The 13,416-nt window shown below is 44.6% G+C and overlaps 1 protein-coding gene across 11 annotated transcripts in view; it reads right to left on the minus strand.

Moving 5' to 3' along the window:
• RUFY3 (RUN and FYVE domain containing 3) overlaps positions 1-12,537 on the minus strand; it is an 82,421-nt gene extending 69,884 nt beyond the window's left edge. For 3 of the 11 annotated variants that reach the window (XR_010601214.1, XM_065595958.1, XM_065595959.1), the window contains exon 1: positions 12,153-12,537. Coding sequence is in view for 10 of the 11 variants with exons in the window: in XM_065595958.1 (XP_065452030.1) it covers positions 12,153-12,480 (328 nt within the window). In the remaining variant the exon portion in view is untranslated. Of the gene's footprint in view, positions 1-257; positions 1,029-12,152 lie in introns of those variants that run through there. The other 8 variants (XM_065595956.1, XM_065595960.1, XM_005304114.5 and 5 more) reach the window with 6 other exon arrangements.
• Positions 12,538-13,416: the final 879 nt, after the last annotated feature.

Raw genomic sequence — 13,416 nt, forward strand, 5'->3', positions numbered from 1 at the left:
TAAAACAACAACAAAAAAAACCCAACACAACAATGACCCTCTAGAAAGAAATTTGATTTTAAAAGATACTTCAGAATCGTGTCAGAATTTATTTTATATTATATATAAAAAAAATTTGGCTAAGGCATATACAATTTTGGTCATGTTTTCCAGATTATGTAAGCCCTTGAATGGTGAAGCCCCTCCCCACACACACACACTGTAGTTGTAACAATGAGATGGCTGCAGGGCTCCCAAGTTAGAGAATTGGACCATACCTTCATGGGTAGGTTCTGGGTCGGGGGTAAGTGAGATGTCATCCAGCTCGCGCAGGCAGAGCCATTCTCCATCCATTGACACTCGGAATTTGCAAAGATAGATGGTCTCCATGGCAGCCTGCGTGATCTTGTCTGTAGTGGGGGTTGGCATATCGCTTTGAGGCGTCAAGGCAGACATGATGACTCAGCTGGCACAACAAAAAAGAACTAAAAGGAAAAACCTTCTGAGGAAGATAATAAGAAATACCTTGCTGTGTAGGAACAAATATGCTCAAAATCACACAAACTGCAAAAAAAATTTCATATATACAGCAAGGTATAAATGATGCTCCTCTTCAGTTTCCTCCTCCTTTCTCTTCCCCAACTATCTTTTTCTTCAGCTGTGCTAGATGCTATTAATCCCAAGCAACCACAGAAAACCTGGTCACTGCATAAAAGAAAAAGCTTCCTTTGCTAGTTACCAAAACTAAGAAAAGAAAAACCAAAATAATATAAGTCTATAGGAATAGATAGAATTGCTAGAATCACTACTAGTCTCTTTCTCCCCCAGAGAAGCCAGGACACAGAGTGCTAATAGGATTGGTTGTGCGCAGCAAGCAGGGTGTTGACCAAAATGGCTGACTAATGAACTGAACTGAAAATTCAGACTCATGTGACCAGCTGCTCAGATCGTAGGGCAAGCAATTCCCAGGATGCTCTATAGATGCTGCTGATGCAGGGAGAGCAATTAAGCTGATCTTGCTCTCACCATCCACAGCCTCTTTTCAGACTATGCTAGTCAATCTGCGATCAGGCATAACATAATGCACATATTTCTCATCAGTCCCTCTCATAGTACAAAGGAGTGGAGTGTCTATTTGATGACTTCAAAGAGAGATTTGTATTCCTTTCACGTGCCTGGGTGCTTCTATATAAGTCAAATTGGCTGTGCAAATTATGATTGAGAACTAGCTTCCAGTGAGTTTAAGTTTCTCAAAAACTACCTTTTAAACTGAACTTTCCCAACTGAACAAATATTACATGGATTTACCCTCTCAGATAGTAAAACAAATTTGAACAAACCTTCTAATTTTAAGTGTTTGCAGTGCATCATTGACCCAGATTTTAGCCTCCACTTTTTTTGTGGTATTATACATTATAAAGGCCAGACTGCTAACTAAAATTTAAAATTCTCCATTAAAAACTGGTGCAACTTTGGGTAAATCCAAATAAAAGCTGTTGCCACTGAACATGAAGTAAAAATTGAAAAACTTTTTAAAGAACAAACTCGTAACCCTACCTGGTACCTTTCAGGTAATTTGACTCATCGTGCCCTTAACCTTAACATGCCTCCCGCGAGGTGGGAATTGCAGTCTGCTCTGTGCCTGAGACCTTCTACCCAAGCTGGTACCTCAAGAAATCAGTGATCTCGAGATCACTGCCTAACCATGGTAATCTACATGACAGGACATAACCACCACTTAAGGGGTGTGTGTGTGTGTGTGTGTGTGTGTGTGTGTGTGTGTGTGTGTGTGAAATAATTTTAAATAAGATTTATATTAATTCCAGTCCTCAGTGACTGTAGTGTTACATATGAATGAACTGCCCCCTCATCAACACAATAGGGCAACCTAGAGGCATTTTACATTTAAAACTACATGAATAAAAAAGTATTACATAGAAAACTGCCCTCCCTCCTCCCCAAAATCAAATTTAAACAAACACCTGAATGATGTATTTGGATGCACAGGAATGTTAGTAGTTTGAAAGGCAGAAACACATGACATTTCACTACAAAATGCAGTTCCCTAATAAGTATGTCTCAAAAAAGGGAACAGAAAACAATCACCAAGTTAGTTTTCACTGTATTTATGGAACTGGGGGGGAAAAGTCAGCAATAGTTTACAGCAGTTACTTCTAACAACAGGCAAAGAAAAGAAGTTGCTTACCAATATTTACCAGGAGTGTAAAAACTGATTATTTTACCTTAAAGGGGACTGCGTACATATTCTAACTAGTTCTGTAGTGTATTATTACTGTGATATAATACACACAGCACACATGGCAAAAATTATAGGTAGCTTTCTGAGAGAAAGCAACTCTTTTTTAAAAACACTAACGGTAGTTTACCATGTTGATGAAAGAGTATAAAAACCTCAGCAAACATCTCCAGTTTTAAATGTTTGGATTTTATCACCATCACCACCCTGGACAATGAAACTAGACGGGTCAGTCTCTTTATTTAGTCAGTCTTGTTTTCAAGTTCAAATACAATATCATAATACTTTAAATACCAGAGCGGAATGTTTGAATAACAAAACCACACAAAAATAAGCAATATAATTTTTTTTGTTAAACCTAATTTTGCTTCGTTGGTTCTTTTAATACAAAACCTGAATTTTTAACCAATAGTGGTTCTTAAACGGCACTTGTAACATATGCCACTTAAAAAAATAAAAAAATAAAAAAAAAATCAATTTTACCTTTGTAAAGCTGTCCTACTTTTTTAAAAAAATAATCTCAACTACACCTGGCCTAGAAACTCTAATTATTTTATCCAGTCATTTTCAATAAAGAATGGACCCTTTGAGTATTTTATTTGAAAGGGTGGCAGAGTTATTTTTAAAGGTATTTGATGCATGTTTTTGAATCCCTGAGAATTCTTTTAGTCTGATACAGACTAGCTCGGCTACCACTCTGAATTCTTTTAGTGTTCTCTGGAATTGGTATACATGAAAGTTCTGGTTGCGTCCTGACCTTTTATTTTAAAAAAACCATTTAGACCTTTTCTTTGCAAATATATTCTAAGTGTAAGTTGATATCGACAACATTCAACATGAAGGAACAGCATGGCTGCTAACAAAAGTATATGACAAAAATCAGCTACTACCCTGGAGAGCAAAAACTTAGTTATCTTTAAAAGAGCACTAAGGGGTGGACATCCTGGGATTCACTGCCCAGAGAACCTTAACTTAGTACCAGAAAAATTGGTTGAAACAACTAAAAACAGAGCAATAAAACAAACATGTTCACACAATACAAAAGGGGCAAACATGGCTTCTGTATATGAACATCATGCCTCAAAAGCTATTAGAATAGGGAAAAAATGATAAATATTTTTTGTTTTTCCATAAACACTTTGATATGAAAAACAAAGCAAGCACAGGGCAAGAGGTAAAACTTTATTATGGCTCAGAAACTGGTTAAGGGAGAGGAATTATTTAAGTTCAGTACCAATGTGGACACAAGAACAAATGGATATAAACTGGCCATCAGGAACTTTAGACTTGAAATTAGACAAAGGTTTCTAACCATCAGAGGAGGGAAGTTCTGGAACAGCCTTCCAAAGGGAGCAGTGGGGGCAAGAGACATATCTGGCTTCAAGACTAAGCTTGATAAGTTTATGGAGGGGACGGTATGATGGGATAGCCTAATTTTGGCAATTAATTGGTCTATTAGCAGTAAATATGTCCAATGGCCTGTGATGGGATGGGATCTGAGTTACTACAGAGAATTCTTTCCTGGGTGTCTAGCTGGTGAGTCTTGCCCACATGTTCAGGGTTTAGCTGATCGCCATATTTGGGGTCAGGAAGGAATTTTCCTCCAGAGCAGAGGCCCTGGAGGGTTTTCGCCTTCCTCTGCAGCATGGGGCATGGGTCACTTGCTGGAAGATTCTCTGCACCTTGAAGTCTTTAAACCATGATTTGAGGACTTCAATGGCTCAGACATAGGTTTGATACAGGGGTGGGTGGGTGAGATTCTGTGGCCTGCGTTGTGCAGGAGGCCAGACTAGATGATCATAATGGTCCCTTCTGACCTTAAAGTCTATGATTCTATGAAAACAAAGTATAGGACTAAATGGTGAAGGAGGCTAATAGTGGGTATCACTTCGTTAAGCTGGAAGTAGCTATATGTTAATGGTATTGCAAAAATTCTGGCATTATCAAAATATTTGAAAGCTAGGAATTTCAGATCAAAGATTTAAGCAACTGACAAACATTACAGTTCTGTAAAAAAATTTAAGACAAGAATTTAAAAATTAAGTTCAATTTTATTAAATGAATCAAACATCTGAAAGCAAGCCAATCCATTCTACCATTACTATTTAAAATGTTAACTTTAGATAATAGGACTTACTTTAAACTTTGGTCCTGTGCATTAAATATCAACTAGATTAGATTAGTCCAAAAGGGCAGGCCAATATTTTTCTTTCCTCTCCTTTCTTTTTTAGTACAAAGTGACAAAAAGAAGAACTTTCTGAACTCCGGTAAGTACCTCTACTTTTAAAGTGACAAATCAGGAATCCATTGTCCACTTCAGATGTAGAGGAATGAATTCTAACTTACGCACAGACCTCACATATTACTTCTAAAGGCAATACTTAGTGTGAAATTTTAGTTCAGAAGCCAAAAACCAGGCTTGCAATAAAAACTGAGTTACAGCCTTAACCATACAGAGCCTACCAACTCGCCAAAAAGGGGTATAGAATAAAATGGCAAAGTTTTGGGATGACAACATCATTTTGGTTATTCAAGACGGGAGAAGACTAAGGAATTACAAAACAACCGACCAATGCTAGGTAAATGTACAACACTGACAGATGAGATTCAATGAAGATAAAGTTCTCATATACATAATAATGGGTTCTAAATTAACTGTAACCACTCCAAAAGAAGATCCAGGCAACACTGCAAACAACAGGATAAAATTGTGAAGCATATACGTCTACAAGTTTCATGGCGTTAGAAAGCCAACCACTAACTGCCAGGAATCAGGAAGAAGTTTCTCCTACAGACAAGTTACTCCATACTTTTCACCATAGGGTTTCTTGTGTCCCCCTCTGATGAATTTATATGGCCACACACAGGTTATAAGACTAGACAGGACATCAGTCTGATCCAAAAGGGCAGCTCCTATGTTTCCAAATTAAATAAATCCTGATAAAAATCAGTTTTCCCCATTCCCCAGCTATGCCACTTGCAGATGGAACTACAACCTTGATATTCTGTTCCTGGTGTCCAATATCTTTTCCTTCACCTTTTAACTTAGCGGGATATAGAAAGGCAGATGGCAAAATAATCACCCTTTGCATGATTTCCCTCATATCTCTGCTCCTGCTTTCAATGTTGTACCTCAATGACAATGGCAGCATGCCCAACCCCCGCCCCCCCCCCCCCCACACACACACACACCCAATTCAAGAGTTAATATATCTTCCACACACATAGTTTTGGGGAGTATCTTTTCTGCATAAAATATTCACCAGCCAACCCGCTCTATAGGTGACATGCTATAGGATAATCAGTCCCCACCCTGAAGTGGGCATAGACAGGATCCAACCCTCCATTTCTTTGCTGCAGTAAGACAGGCAGCCAGGATTTTCACTTTCCACATAGGAGGCACACGTGCAGTACGTCTCTTGCAATTTGAGTCCAGCAGGTTAAAAATACAAAAGGGCAGGAGTGGAGAATTTTTTAGGCTCAAGGAAAAAGATGGAATCCATTATTTCCATGAATACAGTGATAGACTTTTCTCTTTGTGCAACAAAGGTTTCAGAATTTAGAATACCTATGTTACTAAAAGTACAACTGAAAAAGGGGAAGGAAGAAGCTACCAGAGCCATCATGATCAGATGGCCTCCCACTAGAAGCCAACAGGAATTCTGCAGAGTAAAGGCAGCTCAATCAGGCTCTTGGTTTTTAAAACAAAAACTTTCTATGGATTTACTGCAGCTTACCTTGCCTAAATACATTTTATTCTCCTACCTGTCCTCTCTGCTTGTCTAGCACTGGCTGCATCTTTGCCTCTTGGAGGAAGAGTCTCACTAGCATTCATCCAAGAGCAGCTCCTGTTGGCATGAACAGCTTTCATGATCTCTGTCTTAACTCTTCATCTCAGTTCATGTTTCAGCTGAAGATATAAGTATCTTGCCTTTCTTTGCCCTTACTGTTTCTCTCTCCCTCTGCTACTTTTTTTTTTTTTTAATTCAACAGTAATGTGGTCTGGGATACAATATGTGTAAATCACTAAACTTGACTTGTACATATTGTATCCCAGACCACGTTACTGTTGAATTAAAAAAAACAAAAACCACTACACACGTGAGTGCAGTGAAGCGCAGAGGACGGAGCACCTGCTCATTTGCCTACTCCTGGGGGAGACCTGTACGAAAGAGGACCTCGCAGCTGCAATGGAAAGAGCCATTGCTTGTACACAGTTCTGGAAAAACATCTAGTTCAGGGGTCGGCAACGTTCGGCACGCAGCTCGCCAGGGTAAGCACCCTGGTGGGCCGGGCCAGTTTTATTTACCTGCTGACGCGGCAGGTTTGGCCAATTGCGGCCCCCAGTGGCCGCGGTTCGCCGTCCCGGGCCAATGGGGGTGTCAAGAAGCCGCGGCCAGCACATCGCTCGCCCGCACCGCTTCCCGCCGCCCCCATTGGGCCGGGATGGCAAACCGCGGCCAGTGGGGGCCGCGATTGGCCGAACCTGCCGCGTCAGCAGGTAAATCAACTGGCCCGGCCCGCTAGGGTGCTTACCCTGGCGAGCCACATGCCAAACGTTGCCGACCCCCTGATCTAGTTTATGTCAAGGACATGAGAAGAAGTAGTCACTACACAAAATAAAACTGTTATACTGTATGATAAATTCTTGGTGTCTGTTCTTCAGCATCTCTGAATATCTTCATGCTATTTTGAGCACACCTGTCACCATGGGCCCAATATGTTATCAGCACATGGCAAGCATGGAGTTCAGACCTGCAGCTCTGGTATTACTAACATTATGCTAAAATTAATGAGCCTAGATAGCCCATGCTTCAGTTTAGTTTATTTGTAAAAGTAGCAGCATAGTGTATATTGTGTACAAGACGGTTAGATAACTACAGTGTCAAACTATAGCAAATAGCGACCAAGACTATAGTTATTTACAAATCATGAACATACTTCATATTTTCAGAATTTTCAACTCTAAACTTCAGTTGCTTTACAGTTTACAAGCCTCTCTTTCCCCCCGTCTCCTCAAGTTTTCCATTCGTACTCAGAACCACCTACATTTGAGCAGGGAGTTGATGCCCAGTTTGTGTAGATGGTTCTCAGACTAGCACCTAAAAATAGCAGTGTGCCCACGGTGGCGCCGGCTATCCACCCAAGCACGTACCCAGCGGTCAGGCAGGGTTGTACTCGGAACTGCTAGCCCAAGCGGTCATCTGTGCTTTCACGGACACGCAGCTATTTTTAGGCTCTAGCCATGGGTGGCAGGTATAATAGGCCAGGGAAGGCTAACACCTGGGCCGTGGTGGCCCTGCCCCTTTCCTGAGGCCCCCACCATCTGCTGCTGCCTGCCTGCCACAGCTCGCTGTGTCCCTCCTCCTCGGGAGTGGGGGAGTGAGGAAGGAATGCGACGAGCCAGCAGTGGGTGGGAGGGTCTGGCGGGGGAGTGAGGTGGCTCAGCCATGTGCTGGGGCTGGCCAGGTGGGGGTCCGGTGGCTCACCTCGACTTGGGGCTCGGCGATGCCACCCGGCACGGTCGACGACTCGGCCCAGCCCAGCATGGCTGGGGCGTGTGGTGGTGGCTCAACCCATGTGGCTGGGACCGGACTGGCGCTCAGGGATGGCCAGGTGTGGCTGGGGTGGGAAGGCTGGGGCTCCTCCAGTCGCAGGGCGGCGGCCCTTAGGGCTCCTCCTGTTATGGGGTGTGTGTGTTCGGGACTCGGTGGGCGGGGCCTCAGGCAGAAGGGGGTGCAGCCAATGGGCTAGCCTCCCCAAAGTGGGGGGTTCACCCACTGCCCATGGCACTAGCTCGAGTAGCATAGGCATGTCGACTTCAGCTACGACTCAATTCTCAGCTCAAATGTAGAAGTACCCTTCATCTCAATGTATATAATTCACTTTCTTCAGTTGCTAAAATACACTATCTACATCCTTCCCTCTTCTATTCAACCTTTTTTCATTTGCAGACCCCTAAAAATTTCAAATGGAGGTGCAGACCCTTTTGGAAATTTGACAGTTTGAAAACCACTGTTGTATCATAATGACAACCTTTCGTGCACCCCTTAGACATAGTCTGCAGACCTTCGGGGGTACGTGGACCACAGGTTGAAAACCACTGTATTACACCATTCCCTCATGCAATTTACAAAGCTACTGGCTATCTCAATTTCCAGCTTGACTGTAGACCAGTATAAAGTTCCCCCTTCATTAGTACACATCTCACTATAAAGTAAAAACCATTTCCTCCCACCAATAGACTACTATATGAAAGAACAGTTAAATATAATATGAACACCAAGAATTAAATGTACGTTTTTTCTGATGATTTGTGTACTGGTCATTTACGAGAAATAGCCTTATAATGTACACAGAATGCCATATCCGTGACAAACTACATTTCAGCAGAACGTACTTATTTTCTTGTTTATAACAATCATTATCTCCATGTCAGGCATAACCTAGCTGATCATTAATTGCTGGGAAAAGGGCCCTTTATACACCTCAATCCCTCAACTCCCATAATCATTAACTGCCAGGAAATACCCTTCCCATTAGTTGTACTTAAATCTCTTCTCTCCCTTTACTGCTGTGCTGGAGGGATTAAGATTTACAGAGTGCTTTTAGATTCTTGACTGAAAAGCACTGTAAATGCAAAATACGGAAGTAATCTTACTACTCCTTAGTTTACCTTATTTTTTTTAAATGATGGTGATAGCAAAGGTTAGGGAACCCAGGAGAACCACACACACAAGCAAAAATTTCAATTCTGGTGGTGTAGGATCATAAGGCATAAAAATATTGTCTGATGCAGGGGCTGCCTCAAGCCATGATAATATGAAAAAGAAAGATTTAAAAAGTCTCAGTGAAACAAGGCTGGAGCTCACCACATATGGACTCCCCTATTATCAACACCGAGGTCTTCTGGGATAGAATGGCCTGCTGCCTTTAATTTTTTTTTAAATTAATGGAGATATCCCATCTCCTAGAACTGGAAGGGACCTTGAAAGGTCATCGAGTCCAGCAAGGACCAAGTACTGATTTTTGCCCCAGATCCCTAAGTGGCCCCCTCAAGGATTGAACTCACAACCCTGGGTTTAGCAGGCCAATGCTCAAACCACTGAGCTATCCCTCCCCCCAACATATATGCCTTGTGGGGTATATATGTTACGGGAGGTTCCTGTAATCTATAAAACTTATGTTGCATGTGGTATGATTTTGATATGAATAGCTTATGAAAGATCTTTTTCTTTTCTTTCCTCCCTCTGCTTTATATACATTTATGCTGAAGCCTCTCTCTGAGTTCTTTTCTCACTTTCTTTCGGGAAACAAATGAGCACCAGAGGGTCCTGACACCTGGGAATCAACTGGGTGGTCTAAACAACAAATGGTGGAAAGAGACAGGGACTAATTGCCCTGGTTTAATCCTGAAAGCGTAGGTGAGGCTTGATGAGGAAAGCAGAGTCTGGGCTAATCAGGACCAGATTAAAAACAGCTCTTCTAAATTTGGGGAGGGTGTAAATCAAACACTGCAAACTACTGGCCTCCTGAACCGGCTGGGGCAGTTAAGCTTCCTACGCGGGCACAGCACACTGGGGGGGAAAACCTGGCTGGGGAACCTGAATGTTGACTTTGGGATTTTTATGTTTGGAATGTTTTGGCACAGATCCTTTCCCAGCTCAGGAGAGGGCAAACAAAACTTTTATTTCACGCTAGAAAGGTAAGAAAGCATGTGTGAATCGTTTTATGAAAGCCAGACCCACCACTCACGGCATTTCTGCAACATCTTTATAGGCCACCCCATCAATAAACACACCCACCTCACAGACCACTGTACTACTACTATAATAATAATAATTATAACTACTCAGGGATACCTTAAGAAGCTGCGAAGCCTCTCAGGCCACAGAGTCTGCAGGTAAGTAAGGCTAGTCCCCGAACTGAAAGGTAAAGCAAATCCCTCCAGAAAAAAAATGTAAACACTGGTTTATTGTTAATTCCAAAGAAGTGAGCCTTGGCAGAAAAGTTTGCTGCTACTGCCCAGACAGTGAATGAGCAAGTGTTGCTACTGCCTGTGATGCAGAAAGTGAGAATGAGAGCGAGGATGAAGAATGCTGACCTGCATGCAAGTTTGACCCAGGAGAAACAGACAAGCAGCACCATGGGAACAATTTATATTTCCTCTTTGCTTTACCTTCCCATTATGTCACTACATCAGTGTCTCAGTCAGTGAGCAGGAATCCAACTCTTGACACAGGTTATCACATAAGCAGCTATCACCATGCAGGTAGAGAAGCATAGTGCACCATATATATAAAAAACGTGTTTGGTTTTTTTTACTAGGTTTCTTCCAAAGACTTCTCTATTACCAACAGCTGTTGCAGAGCAACACCTAGGAAGAGAGGAGGGTACTCTTGAGTTCTTATACTGGCTTTGACTCCCTCAGGCTTGGGCAAACCCATTAAGCTCTCTGCCTCAGTTTCCCCATTTGCGCAATAGAGACCCACTCAAAAGGGTGTTGTAAAAATTAGCATTTGCAAGACACTTTGAAGATTAAAAGCAATATATAAAATGCTACATATTAACAAGAAAACCTTGGAGTATGCTAAACTCCTCTTTGTAAACACCGCATGCTTGCAATAGGGCAAGTTAGATACTTCCATCCTATAACCAGCCTTTGCTAAAACACCACAAATAACCTATCCCCTGTCACAAACAGACTGCAAAATAACCCCACACAGTTACAAAACCTTGTCAAGTGGAGAAAAACACCCTATATAATACCAATTTGCTTTAGGACACACTGGCAGGAGGTGGGCAGTCAAAGCCAGCCTGTCCCTGAGAACCCATACCCATCCTCTACTCCAAGCATGGCAGTGTAGCTACCCAATTAAACTTCAAAGGACTGAGAGCTCCTTCCCCAAAACAAGCAGAGTGGAGTGGAGTGAGGTGGAGAGCGAGGCTTGTGATTATTTTGAATGTGGTAGCTGAGTTTCTGGATGAGCATTTCACGCATCTCCTTCCAATGTATCTTCCACAACTTTCGAGGCCCCACCTGTCTCCCGCCTTCAGCTGAGATACATACACTTCACTCTCCTGTTGGGGTGATGACAGTGATATGATGGCGGGAGCGCTATACATCCCCCTCTTCTGAAGATTCTGCCACCAAATTCAAAGGAGTTTTGGTGTGATTTCCCCATATCCAATGGAGTCATTACTCTCTGGATACTGCTAACTCTTCCCTGCCAGAAATGACTGATCCCTAGGGTTCATACAAATTTGAATGGAATGAATCAAAGTGATAAATCAAAAATAATTTACAGAAGTGCAGCTCTCTCCTCTTCTAATTACAAAGTACTGTAGTCAGCCCACCATGCTATATTATAGATCTAGTCAATATATTTTTCAGAAACGAAGTACAAACATTCCCACCAGAGCGCAACTTAATAGAAGTTACCTTGGCCAGTTGTGTTACCTCCTTCCTTGGCAATGAAACTAGTTTTCCGTTTAAGGGGAACCCCAAACCCCCTTGCCTCTTATCTCTCTCTCTCTCTGACACTTACCTCCCCATGCCCCGGGGGTTTATCACAGGGGATGCTGTTTGGGAAACCCACTTATTGAAAGGGAGCCAGTCAGCCTAAGGGAAGAAGGGGGAAGGAAGGCTCTGCAGCTGCAGCCACCCTCAAGACCCAAGTTCAAGTCCAGGGGTGTTTGAGGAGGAGAGAAGCTGGGGACGAGAATTGGGGTTGGGGGGTGAGAGGGGATCAGGGAATCCCCGTGTAAGGGAGCTGGAGCTGCTGAAGTGCGGGGAGGCGACTCCGAGGCAGTAGAGAGGAGCAATGCCGGGGAAGGGCAGGGCACCGGGCATACCGGGGTGCGGTGTGGGGGTGCGCGGGGAGGCGGCGGCGCTGGGCGGGGGGCGGCTACTCACGGGGGCCGGCTCTGTCCTGTCCCGACGCGGGCCCCGGGGAGCTCAGCAGCAGCACGGGCAGGGCGGCGGCGCCGCCGGGGGGGCTCCACACGCTCTGCGGCGGCAGCCCGGCGCCTCGGTGGCCCGGATAGAGCAGGAAATAGGGGGGAGACTCGGGGGGCGCCTCCTCCGCCGCCGCTTCCCCGTCCGCGGCCTCCAGCGCCCCGGCCGAGGGGCTGCGCCCACCCCGCTGCTCCATGGTGGGGGGCCGCGCCGCGCCGGCTCCGTCCGGGCAACTTTCCCCGCCGAGCTGGGGGCGCAGCGGCTGCCGCGAGTCCGCCTCCGCCATGGACACCGGCCCCGCCCCGGAACGGCCGCCCCGCCCGCAGCTCGCCAGCCCGGCCCGGCCCGTCCGCCTGGAGGCTCGCCCCGCCCCCAGGGACCCACCCCCAGCTCAGCTCACCCACAGTAACCCCCCATCCCCGGGGGTTAGACCCCAGCACGGCCCTCTGCCCCTTGCCACGCTCCCTTACACCCCCCCTGCAGGGGTTAATTCAACCTTGACAGCCCCCCCACCGTCTCCTCTATGCACCCCACTCCCCAGGGGTCAACCCCTCACCCACACTACCGTCCCCACAACCACCCCAGCGCCTGAGGCTGTGAACTATTAACCCCCCCCCCACACACACACACACACCGTCCCCTCTGCGCACCCCAGCCCCTGAGGGGTACAACTCTATAGGGGGTTCACCTTCCCATCTCCCCAGCACATTCAGCCACTGAAGGTGTCTGAACCCCCCCCCCCAACACACACACACACTGTCCCCTCTGTGCACCCCAGCACAGAGCGTTAGAAAGTCTCTCCTGGGGGGCTCCCAGCCCCACTGACACCTCTGCACACTTGGTCGCTCACTCGTTAGTGTCCAGTTTCTCTCCCTCCCCGCTTGGTGCTGCAAAGATCCAGATTTCTCACTGGCCTGTATTTTTCCTTCTTCTATCCTTTAACTTCTTCATTGTGTGATTTCATGCTGGAAGTTTGGGGGGGGGGGGGAGAGGGCAATTTGTCCAAGTTGCTTTATTAAATAAAGTTGTCCTGCACGCACTAAGTAGTATTAATTAACAAGTATACATAGATCTTATTTTATAGTTAGAAGCTCTCCATTCATCTTTCAAATATGATTTCCAGCATAGTTATTTTGATTTAGTTTACTACAGCAGAATGTATCAGGTGCTGTTTTCCTCCTAAATAGGTACATTTGTAAAATGACTGTACAAGAGTTTGCTG

This window comes from Chrysemys picta, chromosome 5 (assembly GCF_011386835.1).
Source record: "Chrysemys picta bellii isolate R12L10 chromosome 5, ASM1138683v2, whole genome shotgun sequence".
Classification (NCBI taxonomy): Eukaryota; Metazoa; Chordata; order Testudines; family Emydidae; genus Chrysemys; species Chrysemys picta.